Below are 25,579 nucleotides of genomic sequence, written 5' to 3' on the forward strand. Positions count from 1 at the left end.
GTAACACCGTGGGTGTACCAGTCAGTGTATGTGTTCCCTCCTCTGCCTCTCATACCCAAGGTATTGAGAATTATAAGACGGAGAGGAGTAAGAACTATACTCGTGGCTCCGGATTGGCCAAGAAGGACTTGGTACCCGGAACTTCAAGAGATGCTCACAGAGGACCCGTGGCCTCTACCTCTAAGGAAGGACCTGCTCCAGCAGGGACCTTGTCTGTTCCAAGACTTACCGCGGCTGCGTTTGACGGCATGGAGGTTGAACGCCGGATCCTGAAGGAAAAAGGCATTCCAGATGAAGTCATCCCTACCCTGGTCAAGGCCAGGAAGGATGTAACCGCAAAACATTATCACCGCATTTGGCGAAAATATGTTGCGTGGTGTGAGGCCAAGAAGGCCCCTACAGAGGAATTTCAACTGGGTCGTTTCCTGCATTTCCTGCAAACAGGACTATCTATGGGCCTAAAATTAGGGTCCATTAAGGTTCAAATTTCGGCCCTGTCGATCTTCTTCCAAAAAGAACTGGCTTCAGTGCCTGAAGTTCAGACGTTTGTCAAAGGGGTACTGCATATACAGCCTCCTTTTGTGCCTCCAGTGGCACCTTGGGATCTCAATGTAGTGTTGAGTCTCCTAAAATCACATTGGTTTGAACCACTCACCACTGTGGAATTGAAATATATCACATGGAAAGTGGTCATGCTGTTAGCCCTGGCTTCAGCCAGGCGTGTCTCAGAATTGGCGGCTTTGTCATATAAAAGCCCTTACCTAATTTTTCATTCAGACAGGGCAGAACTGAGGACTCTCCCTCAATTTCTCCCTAAGGTGGTTTCAGCGTTTCACATGAACCAGCCTATTGTGGTGCCTGCGGCTACTAGGGACTTGGAGGACTCCAAGTTGCTGGACGTAGTCAGGGCCCTGAAAATATATGTTTCCAGGACGGCTGGAGTCAGAAAATCTGACTCGCTGTTTATCCTGTATGCACCCAACAAGCTGGGTGCTCCTGCTTCTAAGCAGACGATTGCTCGTTGGATTTGTAGTACAATTCAGCTTGCACATTCTGTGGCAGGCCTGCCACAGCCAAAATCTGTAAAAGCCCACTCCACAAGGAAAGTGGGCTCATCTTGGGCGGCTGCCCGAGGGGTCTCGGCTTTACAACTTTGCCGAGCAGCTACTTGGTCAGGGGCAAACACGTTTGCTAAATTCTACAAATTTGATACCCTGGCTGAGGAGGACCTGGAGTTCTCTCATCCACTAGGACGTCAGAGAAAATAAGAATTTACTTACCGATAATTCTATTTCTCATAGTCCGTAGTGGATGCTGGGCGCCCATCCCAAGTGCGGATTGTCTGCAATACTTGTATATAGTTATTGTTACAAAAATCGGGTTGTTTATTGTTGTGAGCCATCTTTTCAGAGGCTCCTACGTTTATCATACTGTTAACTGGGTTCAGATCACAAGTTGTACGGTGTGATTGGTGTGGCTGGTATGAGTCTTACCCGGGATTCAAGATCCTTCCTTATTATGTACGCTCGTCCGGGCACAGTATCCTAACAGGCTTTTAAGGGAGGGTCATAGGGGGAGGAGCCAGTGCACACCAGCTAGTCAGAAAGCTTTTACTTTTGTGCCCAGTCTCCTGCGGAGCCGCTATTCCCCATGGTCCTTACGGAGTTCCCAGCATCCACTACGGACTATGAGAAATAGAATTATCGGTAAGTAAATTCTTATTTTTACTGGTGTGTTTTTCAATAAATTGTAAAAATATTTTATATATTTTTGGTTTCCCTAATTTTATGTGACACCATTGGTCACTTAGAAACATCTTATCCATCTTTATGTGTATGTATATATATATATATATATATATATATATATATATATATATATATATATATATATATATATATATATATATATTAATTTTACTTTATTTTTTTCTTGTTTTTAGTTTTTTCATTTAAAGTTGCGTTTTCTAATTAGCTTGAAAATCTCTTTAGTAATTTATTTGTTTCAGGGTTTAAGATTGTCCAAAAATTTTTTCTAATTTGCTCCCAATTCCCAGGAGATTGTTGCTTTGATATAGCACAAGTAAGAAAAACTCTGTATGAAGATGGGCCCCCTAAACCTGCTCCTCCATACACCCCATCCAGCTATGGCGTGATCCCAGCGGTGTCTTCCGAAGATATGGTGAATCTGAGCAGTCAGCTGCTCTCCCAGGCCAAGGTGCGTGCAGTCTCCCACCCTCATCTGTTAGCACCACAGTCAGTGGCGGCTGCAGCACAGTCCAAAATTCAGATAGGGGAGTCACACCAACTGCCACTCCAAACCGACCCCCTGACAGTTGGTGTGGCTCCCTTATTTTAATCTTAGACTGTGCTGCAGCCCCACCTCTGGAGCCGCCACTGACCACCGTACTACGGAAAAATCTGTTTTATTGGTCCATCCAACAAACCGGCTGCCGCCACTGTGAGTAAAAGAGAGCACCTATAGCAGGCCTGGACAACCTGTGGCTCCCCAGATGATGTGAAACTACACATTCCAGCATGCCCTGCCACAGTTTTAGCATTCCCTAATAGCAAAACTGTGGCAAAGCATGATGGGACTTGTAGTTTTACAACAGCTGGAGAGCCACAGGTTGGCCAGGCCTGACCTATAGGCTGTAGTTCATATTATGTTATGAAATGAAGTATGTGCTGCTGATGGGTAATGCCTAGTAATAGCTGTTTGTTTAAATGCTGGTGCCTGTGTGCAGGCCCGGAACCCGCATTCCCACTGTTTTTGGAAGCAGAGTACGAAGAGCTACAGGAAAAATTGCCAGTTTCTCTGACGTCCTAGTGGATGCTGGGAACTCCGTAAGGACCATGGGGAATAGCGGGCTCCGAAGGAGGCTGGGCACTCTAGAAAGATTTATGACTACCTGGTGTGCACTGGCTCCTCCCACTATGACACTCCTCCAGACCTCAGTTAGATTTTGTGCCCGGCCGAGGTTGGATGCACACTAGGGGCTCTCCAGAGCCCTTAGAAAGAAAGTATAGATTTAGGTTTTTTATTTTCAGTGAGACCTGCTGGCAACAGGCTCACTGCAGCGAGGGACTAAGGGGAGAAGAAGCGAACTCGCCTGCTTGCAGCCGGATTGGGCTTCTTAGGCTACTGGACACCATTAGCTCCAGAGGGATCGACCGCAGGCCCAGTCCTTGGTGTTCGGTCCCGGAGCCGCGCCGCCGTCCCCCTTACAGAGCCAGAAGCAAGAAGAGGTCCGGAAAAACGGCGGCAGAAGACATCAGTCTTCACCAAGGTAGCGCACAGCACTGCAGCTGTGCGCCATTGCTCCTCATACACACTTCATACTCCGGTCACTGAGGGTGCAGGGCGCTGGGGGGGGGGGCGCCCTGAGAAGCAATAATAACACCTTGGCTGGCAAAAATTCCACAATATATAGTCCCAGAGGCTATATATGTGGAAAATACCCCTGCCAGAATATGGAAAAAAGCGGGAGAATAGTCCGCGGAAAAGGGGCGGAGCTATCTCTCACAGCACACTGGCGCCATTTCTCCTTCACAGATCCGCTGGAAGGAAGCTCCCTGGCTCTCCCCTGCAGTCTACACTACAGAACAGGGTAAAAACAGAGAGGGGGGGCACTAAATTTAGGCGCAGTATATAATATATAGAAAAAGCAGCTATAGGGGACATAACTCAGTTAGTCCCTGCATTATATAGCGCTCTGGTGTGTGCTGGCATACTCTCACTCTGTCCCCCCAAAGGGCTTTTGTGGGTCCTGTCCTCATTCGGAGCATTCCTTGTGTGTGTGCGGTGTGTCGGTACGGCTGTGTCGACATGTTTGATGAGGATAATGATGTGGAGGCGGAGCAGATGCCTTTAGAAGGGATGTCACCCCCTGCGGGGCAGACACCTGAGTGGATGAGCTTATGGAAAGTAATGAGTGCACGTATAGACTCCTTACATAAGAAAATTGACGACATGCCAAATGTGGGACAGCCGACTTCTCAGATCGTGCCTGCCCAGGCGTCGCATGGGTCGTCAGGGGCTCTAAAACGCCCGCTACCGCAAGCAGACCCAGATGTCGACACTGATACTGACACCAGTGTCGACGACGATGAGTCTAACCTGATGCCAACTAAGGCCATTCACTGCATGATTGAGGCAATGAAAGAGGTGTTACACATTTCTGATATAACTACAGGTACCACTAAAAAGGGTATTATGTTTGGAGAGAAAAAACTACCCGTAGTTTTTCCCCCATCAGATGAATTAAATGAAGTGTGTGAAGAAGCGTGGGCTTTCCCGGATAAAAAATTGGTAATTCCTAAGAAGGTACTAATGGTGTTCCCTTTCCCGCCAGAGGATAGGTCACGTTGGGAAACACCCCCCAGGGTGGACAAAGCGCTCACACGTTTGTCTAAAAAGGTGGCACTACCGTCTCCGGATACGGCCGCCCTCAAGGAACCTGCTGATAGAAAGCAGGAGGCGATCCTGAAGTCTGTATATACACACTCAGGCATTATACTTAGGCCAGCTATTGCGTCAGCCTGGATGTGCAGTGCTGCCGCTGCGTGGTCAGATAAACTGTCAGAAAATATTGACACATTAGACAGAGACACGATCCTGTTAACCATAGACCATATAAAAGACTCAGTCTTATATATGAGAGATGCACAGAGGGAAATCTGCCGACTGGCATCTAAAGTACGTGCATTGTCCATTTCTGCTAGGAGAGGCTTATGGACTCGCCAGTGGACAGGAGATGCAGATTCTAAAAAGCACATGGAAGTGTTACCATATAAGGGTGAGGAATTATTTGGGGATGGTCTCTCGGACCTAGTTTCCACAGCAACGTCTGGGAAGTCAGCATTTTTACCCCATGTCCCCTCACAGCCTAAGAAGGCGCCGTTTTATCAGGTTCAGTCCTTTCGGACCCAGAAAAACAGGCGTGGAAAAGGCGGGTCCTTTCTGTCCAGAGGCAGAGGTAGGGGAAAAAGGCTGCAACAAACAGCAGGTTCCCAGGAGCAAAAATCCTCCCCCGCTTCTTCTTCCAAGTCCGCCGCATGACGGTGGGGCTCCACAGGCGGAGCCAGGTACGGTGGGGGGTCGCCTCAAGAATTTCAGCGATCAGTGGGCTCGCTCACAGGTGGATCCCTGGATCCTGCAAATAGTATCTCAGGGGTACAAACTGGAATTCGAGGCGTCCCCACCCCACCGGTTCCTAAAATCTGCCTTGCCGATTGCTCCCTCAGACAGGGAGGCGGTGCTAGCGGCAATTCACAAGCTGTATTCCCAGCAGGTGATAATCAAGGTACCCCTACTTCAACAAGGCCGGGGTTATTATTCCACACTATTTGTGGTACCGAAACCGGACGGTTCGGTGAGACCCATTTTAAATTTAAAATCCTTGAACACGTACATAAAAAAATTCAAGTTCAAGATGGAATCGCTCAGGGCGGTTATTGCAAGCCTGGACGAGGGAGATTACATGGTATCCCTGGACATCAAGGATGCTTACTTGCATGTCCCCATTTACCATCCTCACCAGGAGTACCTCAGATTTGTGGTACAGGATTGCCATTACCAATTCCAGACGCTGCCGTTTGGCCTGTCCACGGCACCGAGGGTATTTACCAAGGTTATGGCGGAATTGATGATACTCCTTCGAAAAAAGGGAGTTTTAATTATCCCGTACTTGGACGATCTCCTAATAAAAGCGAGGTCCAAGGAACAGTTGTTGGTGGGAGTAGCACTATCTCAGGAGGTGCTGCACCAGCACGGCTGGATTCTGAATATCCCAAAGTCACAGCTGGTTCCGACGACACGGTTACTGTTCCTGGGTATGATTCTGGATACAGTCCAGAAGAAAGTGTTTCTCCCGGAGGAGAAAGCCAGGGAGTTGTCATCTCTAGTCAGAGACCTCCTGAAACCAAAACAGGTATCAGTGCATCGCTGCACACGGGTCCTGGGAAAGATGGTGGCTTCTTACGAAGCAATTCCCTTCGGCAGGTTCCATGCCAGAATCTTTCAGTGGGACCTGTTGGACCAGTGGTCCGGATCGCATCTTCAGATGCATCGCTTAATAACCCTGTCTTCAAGAACCAGGGTGTCTCTACTGTGGTGGCTGCAGAGTGCCCATCTTCTAGAGGGCCGCAGGTTCGGCATACAGGACTGGGTCCTGGTGACCACGGATGCCAGCCTTCGAGGCTGGGGGGCAGTCATACAGGGAAGAAACTTCCAAGGACTATGGTCGAGTCAGGAGACTTCCCTTCACATAAATATTCTGGAACTAAGGGCCATCTACAATGCCCTAAGTCAAGCAAGATCCCTGCTCCTACACCAGCCGGTGCTGATCCAGTCAGACAACATCACGGCAGTCGCCCATGTAAATCGACAGGGCGGCACAAGAAGCAGGATGGCGATGGCAGAAGCCACAAGAATTCTCCGATGGGCGGAGAATCATGTACTAGCACTGTCAGCAGTGTTCATTCCGGGAGTGGACAACTGGGAAGCAGACTTCCTCAGCAGACATGACCTCCACCCGGGAGAGTGGGGACTTCACCCAGAAGTCTTCCAGATGCTGGTAAACCGTTGGGAAAAACCACAGGTGGACATGATGGCGCCCCGTCTCAACAAAAAGTTAAAAAGATATTGCGCCAGGTCAAGGGACCCTCAGGCGATAGCTGTGGACGCTCTAGTGACACCGTGGGTGTACCAGTCGGTTTATGTGTTCCCTCCTCTGCCTCTCATTCCAAAGGTATTGAGAATAATAAGAAAGCGAGGAGTAAACACAATTCTCGTGGTTCCGGATTGGCCAAGACGAGCGTGGTACCCGGAACTTCAAGAGATGCTCTCAGAGGACCCGTGGCCTCTACCGCTCAGACAGGACCTGATACAGCAAAGGCCCTGTCGGTTCCCAGACTTACCGCGGCTGCGTTTGACGGCATGGCGGTTGAACACCGGATCCTAAAGGAAAAGGGTATTCCGGAAGAAGTCATTCCTACGCTTATTAAGGCCAGGAAAAATGTTACGGCAACGCATTATCACCGCATATGGCGGAAATATGTTGCATGGTGCGAGGCCAATAAGGCCCCAACAGAGGAATTTCAACTAGGTCGATTTCTGCATTTCCTGCAAGCAGGAGTGGATATGGGCCTAAAACTAGGCTCCATTAAAGTACAGATCTCGGCTCTGTCGATTTTCTTTCAAAAAGAACTAGCTTCAGTACCTGAAGTTCAGACATTTGTGAAAGGAGTGCTGCATATTCAGCCCCCGTTTGTGCCTCCTGTGGCACCTTGGGATCTCAACGTGATGTTGAGTTTCTTAAAATCACATTGGTTTGAGCCACTAAAAACCGTGTATCTGAAATATCTCACGTGGAAAGTGGTCATGTTATTAGCCTTGGCTTCAGCCAGGCGAGTGTCAGAATTGGCGGCTTTATCATGTAAAAGCCCTTATCTGATTTTCCATATGGATAGGGCAGAGTTGAGGACTCGTCCCCAATTTCTCCCTAAGGTGGTGTCAGCGTTTCACCTGAACCAGCCTATTGTGGTGCCGGCGGCTACTAGTGAATTGGAGGACTCCAAGTTGCTAGACGTTGTCAGGGCCCTGAAAATATATGTTTCCAGGACGGCTGGAGTCAGAAAATCTGACTCGCTGTTTATCCTGTATGCACCCATCAAGCTGGGTGCTCCTGCTTCTAAGCAGTCTATTGCTCGCTGGATTTGTAGTACAATTCAGCTTGCACATTCTGTGGCAGGCATACCACAGCCAAAATCTGTAAATGCCCATTCCACAAGGAAGGTGGGCTCATCTTGGGCGGCTGCCCGAGGGGTCTCGGCTTTACAACTTTGCCGAGCAGCTACTTGGTCAGGGGCAAACACGTTTGCAAAATTCTACAAATTTGATACCCTGGCTGAGGAGGACCTGGAGTTCTCTCATTCGGTGCTACAGAGTCATCCGCACTCTCCCGCCCGTTTGGGAGCTTTGGTATAATCCCCATGGTCCTTACGGAGTTCCCAGCATCCACTAGGACGTCAGAGAAAATAAGATTTTACTCACCGGTAAATCTATTTCTCGTAGTCCGTAGTGGATGCTGGGCGCCCATCCCAAGTGCGGATTGTCTGCAATACTTGTAAATAGTTATTGTTAACTAAAGGGTTATTGTTGAGCCATCTGTTGAGAGGCTCAGTTGTTTTTCATACTGTCAAACTGGATATAGTATCACGAGTTGTACGGTGGCTGGTAAGAGTCTTACCCGGGATTCAAAATCCTTCCTTATTATGTCAGCTCGTCCGGGCACAGTGTCCTAACTGAGGCTTGGAGGAGGGTCATAGTGGGAGGAGCCAGTGCACACCAAGTAGCCATAAATCTTTCTAGAGTGCCCAGCCTCCTTCGGAGCCCGCTATTCCCCATGGTCCTTACGGAGTTCCCAGCATCCACTACGGACTACGAGAAATAGAATTACCGGTGAGTAAATTCTTATTTTCTGTTCCACAGATGGGCAGTAACCTGTGAATGTCTGGCAAACTGAGAACAGCTATTGTTTTATATGATTTGAACACAGACAGTACATGGTTAATGTTTGTGCCTTTGTGGTGAGACCCTTTAATATATGTGTGTCAGAGTCTGCTGTCACAGGTGTTTGGCCCCCAGGAGATTACACATAGTGCAGGTGTTATTGTGGCCCCCAAGCAGGTGCGGAACAGTGACGAGTTCAGCTGGTTAGTATTTTTCCACTAAGAAAGGAATAAGAATATTCTGCAATATTTATTTAGTCCTAGGAACATGCTGATTTGTAAAGGTTTCCTTGGAAAGCCTGCTGTGCCTGGATCACCAATCCAAATAAGCTGCTGTTCTCTCAGGGGAGACTGCTTGCTGCAGACAGTCGCTCTGCATTGCATCATGTCAGCCACTGACACCTGAGGCCTCCCGTGAGGCCTCCCTTACATGGCTTTTCCACTGTGTTTGTAATGGGTTAAACTGACTCCTTTCTCCCCAGATGATTACCTCTCTGCACCAGGCCATTGGGCGTCTGGAGCGCGATCGGGACCTTCAGCTCCAGAGAATACAAAGTCTGGAAGGTACGGCGCCAGCACTTCACCGTGCTCCCCTGTGCTTTCAGGGGAGTCTGATGCAATGACACCAGGTATTCAACATGCTGCCTTCCAGCTGCTGTGGAACTACACATCCCAGCATGCCCTGCCAAAGTTTTGCTCTAAGGCATGCTGGGATGTGTAATTCCATAGCAGCTGTATGTTAAATACGCTTGCTCTGCACATCACTGGCAGTGATATAACTGATCTATCGGTCATGTAACAATCATTGCATTATACTGAAAGTAGTTGTGTCTGCTACAAGCTGAATTATATACGGTTCATTATAGCACAGCATGGATACTGTGAGTACATAATATGTAGCTCTCTCCTTTGTGCTTGGACGGGAATATTTTCCCCATGTAAAAATGTTGTGGGCCTGATTCTCATGCAAATGTATCTTGTGGATATGTGCAAAGCACGCATGCCAAGCTAACAGTAACGGCAGACCTCGCGTGTGCCCTACCGTACCTAGGCACTCTCCAGGCACAGAACTTAAACTGAGGTAAATCTGCTAGTCAGGCTGGAGATGGGAGGGGTTAGAGGGGGGAGGAGTTGGTTTTTATAGGTTCTGTGCCAAAGCTCCCTTCCCACACACTCTAACCCATCCGTTCAGACGCAGCGTCCCCCAGATGGATGAAAGAGAAACTGTGGGCATCCCGGCCTTTTCCGTGAGGCGGGACAGATACTCTCATTAGAGATTAAGCAGGCAAATGGAAAAGCAGCTGCAGATGTGTCCCATTCAGAATCTGGGCCAGCCCATAACGCTCAGTATGTCTTTGAATAATAAAATAACAAGCTTACTAACATCTGCAGACGAGGTGCGGCGGACGGGAGCTGTGCGGGGAGAGGTGTCCGAGTCTCTGCTGGAGAGAAAGGTGGAAGGTCTTAGACAAGAGCTGTCCAGTGAACTGCGCCACCTGCAGGACAGAGTGAGGGACTCTCCGGCGAGAGCATCAAGTCCATCGTTGCGCTCCACTGCCAGTATCTTACAGGAGGTGAATGAGAAGTAAGTGAATCAGCCCCCCCCCCCCCCTCCGTTTACTGAAATCTGCCCAATATAGGCTGATACACTGCATGATCCTCATCTATTATATGTTTGGCATTTTCTTGTGCACTATGTTTGCCGGGGAAGATCGGGATGGGGAGTTAATATTTCTAGAAACGAAAACATAAGTTCTTATTGTGTATTCTTTCTTTCCGTATCTAGCTGTAAACATGCTGCGGACAGTTGTAGGCGCTCTCGGAAGACTGCCACATTACTGCTGGTCAAGACGGGGAATAAGGCAGTGTCGAGATGGCACTAATAGCAGTCTGAGATGTGAACGAGGAGAGCTTGCCATAGGGAATAATGGGGCAGATGTATTAACCTTGAGACGGCATAAGGAAGTGATAAACCAGTGATATGTGCAAGGTGATAAACGCACCAGCCAATCAGCTTCTGTTAATTTACATATTGGACCTGATTGGCTGGTGCGTTTATCACCTTGCACATATCACTGGTTTATCACTTCCTTATGCCATCTCCAGGTTAATACATCAGCCCCAAAGTTCCCTGTGAATGCTCTATTTTGCTGCTGGTCTAAGCAGCATTTGCTCATGGGGTAAATGTAATATGGTCCGAGTTGCCGGAAGTCCGGGCTTTTGTCCGAGAATGGCCGTGTTTTTAAAGCGGCAGTCATTTACAAAGCAAAACCGGGTTGGTTGGTAAATGATTGCTGCTTTAAAAATCCCGGACCCTGGCAACTCGGACCCTATAAAATGTATCCCCATATGTGTAAATCTATGATTACTGACCTCTAGGAATATTCTTCCTCTCCAGCTACTCCTTGGTAGAGTATGTATTGTAAACGTAATATTATCTTTATGTAGGTCAGTCTTCTAGTTCCTGAGTTTATAGGGACTCCATTTTTGTTTATAATTTATTTTAGAAACTGTGTCCTTTTTATTTGCACCCCTGCAAATAACATTGTTTATCATTTGTATTGTAGTAAAAGGCTGATTTGGAAAGAGTACGAGAGCCTGCGGAGAGACACCGATTACTTGCACCATAGATTACGTGAGTGTCTTCTGAGCAAACATTCAGACGTGAGCGGGGACAAGCGGCTTGTAGGCGACCATGTTGATGTGTCCGATCGCTAATCGTTTTTGGTAGCTCCCGTCAGTTCACACTAACGCTGTACCAAGCACAGACCACGCTTACAGATCTTTGTCTTCCAGCAGGCCGGCAAGAGGACGATTTGCTGCGACAACTCTCGGAGGGACAGGAGCTGAAACGGGCACAAGATAAAAATGCAATGGTACGTGTAAAGCGGTGTTAGCGGGAGAGCGTTATTTCTCTTTCATCCACTAGGGGACACTGGAGTCCTATACAGTAGGGGTGTGAAGCTTGCAACCGGAGGTGTGGCACAATCTAAAATTAGCATTGTCTGCACAGCCGGCTCCTCCCCCTTCACATCCCTCCTCCCTCAGTTTAAAAAATTGTGCTGGAGGTACAGCACGTGGGAGCACAGAGCTCCTGACTAAAACTAATACAGTGTGCTGCGTCCACCTAATAAAAGGAAGACAAAGCCGCTTTGTATTGGAGAGACAAAGATCCCTTTTGAAGGGACCTGCATCTCTCCACAGGAGATCCTCTAATAGTGAGTACTGGAAAGTAGCTTTGGCTAGGGTCTTCCATGTAAATATATAATTAATTATTTTATATTTTTTATTTTCTATTTGTTTCATGTTATTGCTTTATTGAGCTTAATCCCCCTCTTGATAGAAGGCTGTCTACAGCGGCCGGCGTGCGGGAGCCAAGTGCTGCGCAAGACTCAGCGTGTCTTCCTTGGGTGCAGGGAGAGACGGCAGAGCGGAGAAGAAGCGGTGCACAGGTGCTGCTTCAGGACCTTGTAAAAGCGGTCCCGGCGCGCGCCAGCCAGCACGCTATGGGAGAGAGAGTGAGAGACATACAGTGCTGCGCGGCTGAGGGGTTTCTCGGCAGCGTGCGGCGATATAACCAAGTAGAATTCTTTTAACTCTGCTGCAAACAAGGCTCTTTTGTTATACTCGGTTATATAAACATGTGACCTGGAAATTTAGTGGGGGCCATGTTTAATATTATAATTACTAGGTGCTTCATCGCGCCCTAAGGGCGCTCTTCACACCGTCGCAAGGGGCTACGCCCCTTTAACCCTTGCATGCCTATATGGGGTTCAATATTTGTATTATATGGAGTATTACCTGCATTCCTTTGTTAGTGGTTAAATATTGCACAATGAAAGGGCGTGCGATGGTGAAGGAGGCGCAGCCCCTTGCGACGGCGTGAACAGCACCTGCAGGGCACGATGTACAGAATGTAGCGTGTGCGGGGGGGACTGCGGATGGGGGAGGGTGTCTGTAGATGCTGCAGGTGGAGGGGGGGCAGATGCGGGAGGGCCCGGATGGGGAAGGGTTAAGAGGTGCTGCGGGTGGGGGAGAGACAGAAGAGTGGGGGCTGTAGATGGGGGAGGGGTCCGGAGGCACTGCAGGTGGGGGAGGGGCAGGGGTGCCACGGGGGAGGGGCAGGTGCAGGGATGTTGCGGATGGGTGAAGGGTTCCGGAGGTGCTGTGGGATGGTAAGGGGCGGGGGTGCCGGGGGTGGGGTAGGGGGAGAGGCAGGTGCGGCGGACGGGGAAGGGGGTCCGGAGGCGCTGCAGGTGGTGGAGGGGCAGGTGCGGAGGTGCCGTGGGTGGGTGAGGGGGGGACCGCGAATGGAGGAGGGTGTCTGCAGATGCTGTGGGTGGAGGGGGGCAGGTGTGGGGGGAGACATATATGGGGGGTGGATGGTGGAGGGGGTCTGGAGGTGCAGTGGATGGTGGAGGGGTGGGGGAGTGGGAGCCGCTGGTGGTGTAGGGGGTCTGGAGGCACAGCGTGTGGGGGAGGGGTGGAGTGTCGCATGTGGTGGAGGGGAAGGTGCGGAGGTGTGGTGCATTGGGGAGGGGTCTGGAGGCGCTGCGGTTACTGTACCTGCCAAAAAGGTAGCTGGAGGGTATTTAGTAACAGGGCCAGGACAGGGGTGACGGGGCCAGGACAGGGCAAGGACAGGGGTGACAGGGCCAGGACAGAAATGACATGGACAGGATAGGGGCGACAGGGCCAGGGTAGGGGCGGCAGGGCCAGGATAGGGGCGACAGGGCCAGGATAGGGGTGACAGGGCCAGGATAGGGGTGACAGGGCCAGGATAAGGGTGACAGGGCCAGGATAAGGGTGAAAGGGCCAGGATAAGGGTGACAGAGCAAGGCCAGGGGTGACAGGGCAAGGCCAGGGGCGACAGGGACATGACAGAACACAGGGCACGGGAGAGATTGGTATTAGGGACAAAACAGTGGTGACAGACAGATGTGTCTTACCGGATTCACTGCTGCTGGCTGCTGCTGTTCCACTCCAACCTGTTTGGATCTGCTGCTGGTGGAGACTTGGCATGGTTGACTCTCTCAGGCTGGAGTCCTGCTTCCTCTGCTCGTCCGCATCCCCCCCCCCCCCCCCCCCCCCCACTCCTCAGTCACACAGCGCAGACCTCACGCGTCTGCTGGGCGGTATCCGTTCAGATGGTCGACCATGTTATGGTCGACAGTCATTAGGTCGACATTGACATGGTCGACATGGACACTTGGTCGACACATTAAAAGGTCGACGTGAGTTTTTTAACTTTTTTTTCTTTTGGGGAACTTTTCCATACTTTACGATCCACGTGGACTACGATTGGACCGGCAATCTGTGCCGAGTGAAGCGGTAGCGGAGCGAAGGCACCATGCCCGAAGCATGGCGAGCGAAGCGAGCCATGCAAGGGGACGCGGTGCACTAATTGGGGTTCCCAGCCACTTTACGCAAAAAACTATACAAAAAAAAAGGTAAAAAACTTATGTCGACCTTTTCATGTGTCGACCTTTCATGTGTCGACCATTTTCATGTGTTGACCATGTGTCCATGTCGACCATGTCCATGTCGACCAATAGTGGTCGACCTAATGACTGTCGACCATAACAAGGTCGACCATTCATACCGGAACCCTGCTGGGCACTGTGGTAAGGGGAGACTGGGAGTGACTGGTTAGCCCCCAGGAGACGCTGCGGCTGGAGGGAAGAGGGGGTCATAGCATGCACGCGGCGCGGACCTCGCGGTTGCCGGGCACTGTGGTAAGGGGAGACTGGGAGTGACTGGTTAGTCCCCAGAAGACGCTGCGGCTGGAGGGAGGAGGGGGTCGGAGCCTGCAAACAGCGCGGACTTCAGCAGCGCTGCCCGCTGGCTAAAGTGTGTGAAGGAGCTGGGCGCACCTCACTGCGGGTGGCAGCGCTGCAGCTAGCGGTGGGGTTGCCGGGGCTGGAGATAACATAGGCAGTACGGAACCTGCACAGCGGCAGGTGCCCCACAAAACTGCAGCTAAGAAGCGTGGAATGTGCCAGAAAGTGACCCTGCTGAGTATGCTGATGTGGGGGGTCAAGTACACAGTGAGCCGGTGCCCGGCTGTCTGTATGGCATACCCCCTCACACACCTCCATACCTCCCAACTGTCCCGATTTTCGCGGGACAGTCCCATTTTTTGGGGTCTGTCCCACCCGCGGGCCGCAGTGTCCCGCGGTGGGGGTGGGCAGTTGGGAAGCTCCTGTAATCGCTGTTCTGCTTAGCATGCACACAGCGTCTATTTAGTGGAGACAGAGGGAGAGGGGGCATCAGGGGGTACGGATTAAGGGTGGGCCCAGGGGGGCCTCACAGTTTTAGGGGGGCCACCAGCTGGAGTAGCTCTGTCCCAGCTCTGAAGCTCCCCCGTCCTGCCAGTAACAGCAGCAGCATTGTCCTACAGTCGGCACACGCTACTGCGTGTTGGCAGGTCTGTGGTGTTGCAGGGAGGCAGCAGCCTCCCTGCTTTCTTCTGCCTGTGCGGGTGTGTAGGGGGGAATTTGCATAAGTGGGCGTGGCCACGAGGGCGCAATTAGGCCACGCCCCTAAACCCACAGCAGGCACAGCAATGAGATAGGGTTCCTGTCTCAAGTGCCCTGGGCCCCCCGGACTCATAATCCGCCGCTCGGGGCATGCCAGCAGCTCACAGAGCGCTGGGCATGCCCCCTCACTGACTAAAACAGGGGCGTGGCTCGCGATCGCGGGTCCACCCGTGAAGCCACACCCCCTTTCCCGTTGGCCATGCCCCCTTTTTGCTGTGCGTGTGTCCCTCCTGCCTGAAGGAAGTTGGGAGGTATGCACCCCTGCCTGTGCCATGCCCATACCATCTGCTCCTGCTCCAAGTCTCCTATAGATTTGCCCAGATCTGTGACTCATTTGACTAACTCCACCCAGTGTTTTGACTCCGCCCAGCGTTAGCAAATGAAGCACAAAGTCACAGATCTGGGCTATTATATAGGAGATGGCGCCAGTCTGAGGGAAAGGATGGGTCCTCCCCCAGTGAAGAGCATAGGGGAAGGTTTTCTATTACAGAAATAGCTCCCCCTGCTGCTCTGACTGGATATGTGAATATATTATTATTAGTAGTAGAGATTCATTATGCTAACAGCTCCCTCTGCTGATGTAAAATATATATGTGAGGATCTCCTGAAAAGTAATCATAATTTACTAATTATATTTTCAAGGGAATTCTGTTTCAAAGATCCTGAAAAAATACACGGATGCAAGTGGATACCAACTCTTAACATCGTAGCTGATTTACAGTTGGGGTGTGGGGGTTGTGAGTCTGCTGGTGTTTTATTTTTTTATTATAACGTCCTAGAGGATGCTGGGACTCCGTAAGGACCATGGGGAATAGACGGGCTCCGCAGGAGACATGGGCACTTTAAGAAAGAACTGAACTCTGGGTGTGCACTGGCTCCTCCCCCTATGCCCCTCCTCCAGACCTCAGTTTTAGACTGTGCCCAGAGGCAGATGGGTGCACTGCAGGGAGCTCTCCTGAGTTTCCTGCTAAGAAAGCATTTTGTTAGGTTTTTTTCTTATTTTCAGGGAGCTCTGCTGGCAACAGACTCCCTGCATCGAGGGACTGAGGAGAGAGGAGCAGACCTACTTAAATGATAGGCTCTGCTTCTCGGCTACTGGACACCATTAGCTACAGAGGGAGTGGAACACAGGTTCGTCCTGGGCGTTCATCCCAGAGCAGCGCCGCCGTTCTCCTCACAGACCCGGAAGAAACAAAGAAAGAAGACTACTGAGGCAGCAGAAGCCTTCGGGTGCTTCACTGAGGTAACGCACAGCACTGCAGCTGTGCGTCATTGCTCCCATACACCTCACACACTCCGGTCACTGTAAGGGTGCAGGGCGCAGGGGGGGCGCCCATGGCAGCAATAGAATACCTCTCCTATGGCAAATGACTATATACATGTACAGGTGGGCACTGTACATGTATATAAAAGAGCCGCCGCCATATTTTATTAAGTTTGAGCGGGACAGAAGCCCGCCGCCGAGGGGGCGGGGCTTCTCCCTCAGCACTCACCAGCGTCATTTTCTCTCCACAGCACCGCTGAGAGGAAGCTCCCCGGACTCTCCCCTATTTGACACACGGTGAAAGAGGGTTTTAAAGTAGAGCGGGGGCACATTATTGGCGTTTATACACTACAGCAGCGCTACTGGGTAAACATTCTGTGTTTTTCTCCAGGGACATATAGCGCTGGGGTGTGTGCTGGCATACTCTCTCTCTGTCTCTCCAAAGGGCCTAGGGGGGAACCTATCTTCAGATAAGAGATTCCCTGTGTGTGTGGAGTGTGTCGGTACGCGTGTGTCGACATGTTTGACGATGAAGGCTCACCTAAGGAGGAGGGGGAGTACATGGTTGTCAGGTCGCCGTCGGCAACGCCGACACCGGACTGGGTGGATATGTGGAATGTCTTGAATGCAAATGTAAATTTATTGCATAAGAGGTTAGACAAGGCTGAGGCTAGGGAGCAGTCAGCTAGTCAGACCATGCCTGCCCCAGTGGCACCGGGACCTTCTGGGGCTCAAAAACGCACTATCTCCCAGATTACTGACACAGATACCGACACGGATTCAGATTCTAGTGTCGACTATGAGGATGCAAAATTACAGCCAAAGGTGGCAAAAGGTATTCGTTACATGATTATTGCCATTAAAGAGGTTTTGCATATCACTGAAGAACCCCCTGTCCCTGTATAAAGGGAAAAAGTCTGAGGTCGCTTTTCCGTCCTCATTTGAGCTAAGCGAATTGTGCGAAAAGGCTTGGGAATCTCCAGATAGGAGACTACAAGTTCCCAAAAGGATTCTTATGGCGTATCCCTTTCCACAAAAGGACAGGATACGATGGGAGTCTTCGCCTAAAGTAGACAAGGCGCTGACACGCTTATCCAAGAAGGTGGCACTGCCTTCCCAGGATACAGCTACCCTCAAGGATCCTGCTGATCGTAAGCAGGAGGTTACCATGAAGTACATTTACACACATTCCGGTACTATTGTTAGACCGGCTATGGCATCGGCCTGGGTTTGTAGTGCTGTCGCAGCATGGACAGATTCCTTATCTACAGAGATGGACACCCTAGATAAGGATACCATTCTAATGACCCTAGAGCATATCAAAGATGCTGCTTTATATATGCGGGATGCTCAAAGAGACATTTGTTTACTAAGCTCCAGAATAAATGCTATGTCTATTTCTGCTAGGCGACTCTTGTGGACCCGACAGTGGACGGGGGATGCCGACTCAAAGCAGCATATGGAGTCGTTGCCTTACAAGGGGGAGGAGTTGTTTGGAGAAGGCCTCTCGGACCTTGTCTCTACTGCTACGGCTGGTAAATCGAATTTCTTACCTTATGTTCCCCCACAACATACTAAGAAGGCACCTCATTATCAAATGCAGTCCTTTCGTTCAAATAAAAGCAAGAAGATACAGGGATCGTCCTTTCTTGCCAGAGGTAGAGGCAAGGGAAAAAAGCTGCACACAGCTAGTTCCCAGGAGCAGAAGTCCTCCCCTACTTCTGCAAAATCCACCGCATGACGCTGGGCTTCCCTGGGGGAGTCAGCTCAAGTGGGGGCACGTCTTCGACTTTTCAGCCAAGTCTGGGTTCACTCACAGGTGGATCCCTGGGCAATAGAGATTGTTTCTCAGGGATACAGGCTGGAATTCGAAGAGGTGCCTCCTCGCCGGTTTTTCAAATCGGCTCTGCCAACTTCTCCGTCAGAGAGGGAGTTAGTGTTGACTGCAATTCAAAAATTGTATCTTCAACAGGTGATGGTCAAAGTTCCTCTTCTCCAGCAAGGGAAGGGGTATTACTCAACCCTGTTTGTGGTCCCGAAACCGGTCGGTTCGGTCAGACCCATTTTGAATCTAAAATCCCTAAACCTGTACTTGAAGAAGTTCAAGTTCAAAATGGAAACGCTCAGAGCGGTCATCGCCAGCCTGGAGGGGGGGATTGGATGGTGTCCCTGGACATAAAGGATGCATACCTTCATGTTCCGATTTTCCCTCCTCACCAGGCGTTCCTGAGATTTGCAGTACAGGACTGTCATTACCAATTTCAGACGTTGCCGTTTGGGCTTTCCACGGCCCCGAGAATTTTCACCAAGGTAATGGCGGAAATGATGGTGCTCCTGCGCAAGCAGGGTGTCACAATTATCCCATACTTGGACGATCTCCTCATAAAGGCAAGATCTTGGGAGAAGTTACTAGACAGCGTGTCACTGTCTGTGAAGGCGTTACAGCAGCACGGTTGGATTCTCAATCTTCCAAAGTCCCAACTGGTTCCTACAACGCGTCTGACCTTTTTGGGCCTGATTCTGGACACAGACCAGAAAAAGGTTTTTCTTCCGATGGAAAAGGCTCAGGAGCTCATGGCTCTGGTCCGGAACCTATTAAAGCCAAAAAAGGTTTCGGTGCTTCACTGCACACGTGTCCTGGGGAAGATGGTGGCATCTTACGAGGCCATCCCCTTCGGCAGGTTCCATGCGAGGACTTTTCAATGGGACCTACTGGACAAATGGTCCGGGTCTCATCTACACATGCATCAAAGGATCACCCTGTCTCCCAGAGCCAGGGTATCTGTCCTGTGGTGGCTGCACAGTGCTCACCTCCTAGAGGGCCGCAGGTTCAGCATTCAGGACTGGATCCTGGTAACCACGGACGCGAGCCTCCGAGGTTGGGGAGCAGTCACACGGGGAAGAAGTTTCCAAGGTCTCTGGTCAAGTCTAGAGGCTTGTCTCCATATCAACGTCCTGGAGTTGAGGGCCATATACAACGCCCTGTGTCAAGCGGAAGACTTACTTCGCAACAAGCCGGTTCTGATTCAGTCGGACAATGTCACAGCAGTGGCTCATGTAAACCGCCAAGGCGGCACAAGGAGCAGAGTGGCAATGGCAGAAGCCACCAGGATTCTTCGCTGGGCGGAAGGTCATGTAAGCGCACTGTCAGCAGTGTTCATTCCGGGAGTGGACAACTGGGAAGCGGACTTCCTCAGCAGACACGACCTGCATCTGGGAGAGTGGGGACTTCATCAGGAAGTCTTCGCACAGAACGTGGGTCAGTGGGGACTGCCCCAAATAGACATGATGGCGTCCCGTCTCAACAAAAAGTTAAAGCAGTATTGCGCCAAATCAAGAGACCCTCAGGCGGTAGCGGTGGACGCCCTGGTGACACCTTGGGTGTTCAGGTCGGTCTATGTGTTTCCTCCTCTTCCTCTCATACCCAAGGTGTTGAGAATAATAAGACAAAGAGGAGTGAAAGCAATCCTCGTGGCTCCAGATTGGCCACGAAGGACTTGGTATCCAGATCTGCAGGAGTTGCTCACAGAAGATCCGTGGCCTCTTCCTCTACGGCAGGACCTGCTAAAACAGGGGCCCTGTCTGTTCCAAGACTTACCGCGGCTGCGTTTGACGGCATGGCGGTTGAACGCCGGATCCTAGCGGAAAAAGGTATTCCGGATGAGGTCATTCCTACCCTGATCAAGGCTAGGAAGGACGTGACATCGAAACATTATCACCGCATATGGAGAAAATATGTTTCTTGGTGTGAGGCCAGGAATTCTCCTACGGAGGAGTTCCATTTGGGCCGTCTCCTTCAGACTGGAGTGGATTTGGGCCTAAAATTGGGGTCCATAAGGGTTCAAATTTCAGCCTTATCCATTTTCTTTCAAAAAGAATTGGCTTCTCTTCCTGAAGTACAGACGTTTGTGAAGGGAGTACTGCATATTCATCCTCCTTTTGTACCTTCGGTGGCGCCTTGGGATCTTAACGTGGTGTTACGGTTCCTTAAGTCACCTTGGTTTGAACCACTTAAAACGGTGGAATTGAAGTACCTCACTTGGAAAGTGGTCATGTTGTAAGCCTTAGCTTCTGCAAGGCGAGTTTCGGAATTAGCGGCTTTGTCACATAAAAGCCCCTATCTGGTTTCTCATGTGGGTAGGGCGGAGTTGAGAACTCGTCCTCAATTCCTTCCTAAGGTAGTTTCATCTTTTCATATGAACCAACCTATTGTCGTGCCCAGTGGCGTAACTACTGCCGCCGCAGTCCTCGCGGTGGCTTGGGGGCGAGGGGCTGCGGGGGCGCCACTGACTTAGAACAGATTGACATGCGGACGAGCGTCCGCATGTCAATCTGCAGGTCTCCTTCCCTCCGCCGCTGTAAGGAGGGACACGGAGCGCACAGAGCGCGCCCCCCTGTGTCCCTCCCTGGCTCTCCGGCTGTCTAATACAGGAAGTGCCGTTCGTGAGCTCTGATTGGCTCACGAACCGGCACTTCCTTTATTAGACAGCCGGAAAGCCAGGAGGGACACAGGGGGGCGCGCGCTATGCGCTCCGTGTCCCTCCAACACAAAGGAGGGGGAGGGGAGCAGGCACTGTGGGGGACTATCTGGCACTGGGGGCATATACCTGGCACTGTGGGGGACTATCTGGCACTGGGGGCATATACCTGGCACTGTGGGGGACTATCTGGCACTGGGGGCATATACCTGGCACTGTGGGGGACTATCTGGCACTGGGGGCATATACCTGGCACTGTGGGGGACTATCTGGCACTGGGGGCATATACCTGGCACTGTGGGGGAATATCTGGCACTGGGGGCATAAACCTGGCACTGTGGGGAACTATCTGGCACTGGGGGCATATATCTGGCACTGTGGGGGACTATCTGGCACTGGGGGCATATACCTGGCACTGTGGGGGAATATCTGGCACTGGGGGCATATACCTGGCACTGTGGGGGACTATCTGGCACTGGGGGCATATACCTGGCACTGTGGGGGTATATCTGGCACTGGGGGCATATACCTGGCACTGTGGGGGAATATCTGGCACTGGGGGAGCAGGCACTGAGGGGGCATATGTGGCACTGTGGGGGAATATCTGGCACTGGGGGCATATACCTGGCACTGTGGGGGAATATCTGGCACTGGGGGCATATGTGGCACTGGGAGCACAGCCCTAGCAACAAGCACTACCACCTAGCAACGAGCATGACACCCAGTGCATGAAACCCCTGGCAACGAGCATGACACCCAGTGCATGAAACCCCTGGCAACGAGCATGACACCCAGTGCATGAAACCCCTGGCAACGAGCATGACACCCTGAGCATGAAAACCCCTGGCACCGTGCATGGAACAAAGAGCATGAAACCCCTGGCAACGAGCAGGTAATTTAAAAGTAATTAGAAGCCTTACTGTAGAACTTAATGTGTAATGGGCATTACGGTGTGTGGCATAATGTATCACGGACATTGCGGTGTGTGTCATAATGTGTCAGGCATTACGGTGTGTTGTATACTATATCACGGGCATTGTGGTATAATGTCTCGGGGTCATTGCGGTGTGGCATAATGTATAACGGGCATTGCGGTATGTGTCATACTGTGTCACAGATACGGTGTGTAGCATAATGTATAACGGGCATTGCGATTCCTGTCATAATGTGTCGGGGGCATTACGGTGTGTGGCATAATGTGTCGGGGGCATTACAGTGTGTGCATATTGTGTCATGTGCATTGTTGTGTGTGGCATAATGGCTAAGGCCATTGCAGTATGTGGAATAATGTATACTGGGCATTACTATAAGGAGGAAAAATGACAAATAATGTAAGGGGCATGAATCAGGATTATTTTTCTTTCCTGTGGTGGCTAACGTCTGGGCGTGCAGGTTGCAAAACTGGGGTATAAGGTAGTCTTTTCCTGCAATGCCACGCCCCTTTACGCGAAGCCACGCCCATTCCAACGAAGCCACACCCCTTTATTTCTCACTTTACTAGTGCCAAGTATGGGGGGGGGGGGCGAAGAATTTTTTGGCTTGGGGGAGAAAAATTTCTAGTTACGCCACTGGTCGTGCCTGTGGCTACGTGTGACTTGGAGGATTCCGAGTCCCTTGATGTGGTCAGGGCTTTGAAGATTTATGTGGCCAGAACAGAAAGGGTCAGGAAGACAGAAGCATTGTTTGTTCTATATGCTGCCAATAAGGTTGGCGCTCCTGCTTCAAAGCAGACTATTGCTCGCTGGATCTGTAACACGATTCAGCAGGCGCATTCTTCGGCAGGATTGCTGTTGCCAAAATCGGTTAGGGCCCATTCCACTAGGAAGGTGGGCTCTTCTTGGGCGGCTGCCCGAGGGGTCTCGGCATTACAGTTGTGCCGAGCAGCTACTTGGTCGGGATCAAACACCTTTGCAAAGTTCTATAAGTTTGATACCCTGGCTGAGAAGGACCTCCTGTTTGCTCAATCGGTGCTGCAGAGTCATCCGCACTCTCCCGCCTGTTTGGGAGCTTTGGTATAATCCCCATGGTCCTTAAGGAGTCCCAGCATCCTCTAGGACGTTAGAGAAAATAAGATTTTACACCTACCGGTAAATCTATTTCTCGTAGTCCGTAGAGGATGCTGGGCGCCCGTCCCAAGTGCGGACTTCTTCTGCAAGACTTGTATATAGTTATTGCTTACATAAGGGTTATGTTGTAGTTTCATCGGTTTGGTCCGAGAACATATTGTTTGTTCATACTGTTAACTGGGTAGTTTCTCACAGGTTATATGGTGTGATTGGTGTGGCTGGTATGAATCTTGCCCTTGGATTATCAAAATCCTTTCCTCGTGGTGTCCATCTCCTCTGGGCACAGTTTCTCTAACTGAGGTCTGGAGGAGGGGCATAGGGGGAGGAGCCAGTGCACACCCAGAGTTCAGTTCTTTCTTAAAGTGCCCATGTCTCCTGCGGAGCCCGTCTATTCCCCATGGTCCTTACGGAGTCCCAGCATCCTCTACGGACTACGAGAAATAGATTTACCGGTAGGTGTAAAATCTTATTTTTTAATGTAAAAATATTTTGGCCTGCTCCTTTTATATAAAAAAGGGACAGGTAATTCCAGCCGGATCCGATACCTTCGCTTCCGTCATCTCCCATTCTTTCTCTTCCTAGTTTAAAGGGTGAAAGCGCTGCGTAATACCCTGGTTAGGGGTTTAAACAACATGTTTAAGGCAACCAAGACCTGTTTTATGTTTTACAAAATGTAACAAGAAGAGCATGCGGGTTGGCAGCTCCGGGGTGTGCTTGGACAAGGACGCCCCACCTGGGAGCAGTTCTCTGGCTAGGTCATGGGAAGACAACTTGCTAATAGAATCTCCAAGGAGATGGCAGAATCGCGCAAGCAGCAATCTGAGTGGGCTGCAGGATTCTCAAAGACGATGGAGGAATTTCTCATCAGGTTAACACCGCCCGCACACGCAGAAACGAGTGTGCGCAAGGCTGTTAAAAGACCTCTTCCTATTATACCGGAATCAGAGGAGGAAGAGGGTCTTCTCCTTGATACAGAGGAAGGTGAGTTAATTGAATCTAACCTAAATGCCGATTTTCCAGAGGAGGACACGGCGATCTCGGGTCTTGATTCTTTAATTGACGCGGTAAAGGAGATCCAAAACTTTAAGGTAGAAGAAGTACGGGAGACGAAAGATTTCGATTTGTTCGAATCCCAAAAGCCGCGTTCAGCAGTTTTTCCCATTCCTGAATCCCTCCAATCTCAGATGGAGGAGGCTTGGAAACAACCTGACAAACGCTTTCAATTTCCGAAAAGGTTTCAGGTAACTTATCCCCTACCTAAGGGTGTAATGGATAAGTGGGAGACTCCACCAGTAGTGGGTGCTTCCCTAGGAAGGTTGTCGAAGAAGACAATCTTACCAATTCCTAACGTAACAACTTTAAAGGATGCTTCAGATCATAAGGTTGACACAGTGTTAAAGTACATTTTTGTAGCAGCTGGTGCAGCACAGAGACCTGCGATCATCTGTGCTTGGGTAAACAAGGCCATGGGTGCATGGTCTGGACGTATTGTACAAGCTATTGAGGAGGAAAATAGCTTAGAAGAGATTACCCAACTGGCAGAACACATTCGAGAATCTGTTTCATACTTGTGTCAAGCCTCTAAGGATATTAGCAGGATAGCATCTCGCATTGGCCATATCGGCTAGACGGATTTTATGGCTCAGAGAATGGCAAGGAGACTGACACCAAGAAGGCGGTAGAATCCATCCCCTTTGGGGGTGAGATGCTTTTCGGTCCAGAGTTGGACAAGTGGATTTCGCAGGCTACAGCTGGGAAGTCCACTTTTCTGCCTACTCCTTATATGAGAGCCGCTCCATAGGCTAGGAGAGGTTATTCGGGACCAGCGTTTACTTCATTTACATCACAGTCCTTTCGAGCCCGAGGAAGGGGTTTCGGTACACAAGCACGTGGGGGCAGAAGTAGAGGCCGCCCACAGGCAGCAACCAGAAAGCAGGATAAACCTGCTGACAAAACCGTATCATGACGGCCTCCCAGCTCACCTGGGTTCCCCCTTGGTGGGCGCACGTCTTGAAGGTTTTCAGGACATCTGGGCGAAAACCTCACCCGAACTTTGGGTGAACAACTTAATCTCTCTGGGATACAAACTGGAATTTCAACAGAGGCCTCACAGTCAGTTTTTTTACAACAGGATTTCCTCAGTGCCCTCAGAAACCAAGGGCACTACGGGCAGCAATTCAATAATTGCTACGGTCAGAAGTCATTATTCCGGTTCCCGCCTCTCAGAGAGGAACTGGGTTCTATTCCAATCTTTTTGTCGTGCCAGACGGGACGGTCAGACCAATACTCAATTTAAAAGTTTTAAACCAGTTTCTAAGGGTCTACAAATTCAAGATGGAATCAATCCAATCGGTCATTGCAGGCTTAGAACAGGGCGAGTTCATGATGCATATCTGCATATTCCAATCTGGACTCTTCACCAGGCTTACTTAAGGTTCGCACTGGTGGAGCATCACTACCAATTCAGGGCCTTGCCGTTTGGTCTATCATCAGCCCCAAGAATCTTCACGAAGATCATGGCAATCATGGTTGCAGGATTGCGACTGTTGGGGGGTCACGATTATACCTTTATCTAGACGATCTACTGATCAAGGCATCATTTCAGAATCGATTGATCAAGGATGTTCAGACAGCTCATCAATTTCTTATTCAACATGGGTGTCAATTTCCAGAAATCCAACCTCATGCCGACTCAACGGATTCAATTCCTCGGTCTCAT

General features: G+C 50.4%; 1 protein-coding gene across 6 annotated transcripts in view; it reads left to right on the forward strand.

Moving 5' to 3' along the window:
- LOC134957458 (uncharacterized) overlaps positions 1 to 25,579 on the forward strand; it is a 72,232-nt gene that overhangs the window by 30,002 nt on the left and 16,651 nt on the right. For 5 of the 6 annotated variants that reach the window (XM_063939404.1, XM_063939402.1, XM_063939407.1 and 2 more), the window contains 5 exons: positions 2,057 to 2,217; positions 8,996 to 9,077; positions 9,906 to 10,098; positions 11,081 to 11,148; positions 11,310 to 11,389. In XM_063939404.1, coding sequence (XP_063795474.1) covers positions 2,057 to 2,217; positions 8,996 to 9,077; positions 9,906 to 10,098; positions 11,081 to 11,148; positions 11,310 to 11,389 — 584 coding nt within the window. The remainder of the gene's footprint in view (positions 1 to 2,056; positions 2,218 to 8,995; positions 9,078 to 9,905; positions 10,099 to 11,080; positions 11,149 to 11,309; positions 11,390 to 25,579) is intronic. The other variant, XM_063939403.1, reaches the window with a different exon arrangement.

The sequence above is a fragment of the Pseudophryne corroboree genome, chromosome 9 (assembly GCF_028390025.1).
Source record: "Pseudophryne corroboree isolate aPseCor3 chromosome 9, aPseCor3.hap2, whole genome shotgun sequence".
In the NCBI taxonomy this organism is placed as follows: domain Eukaryota; kingdom Metazoa; phylum Chordata; class Amphibia; order Anura; family Myobatrachidae; genus Pseudophryne; species Pseudophryne corroboree.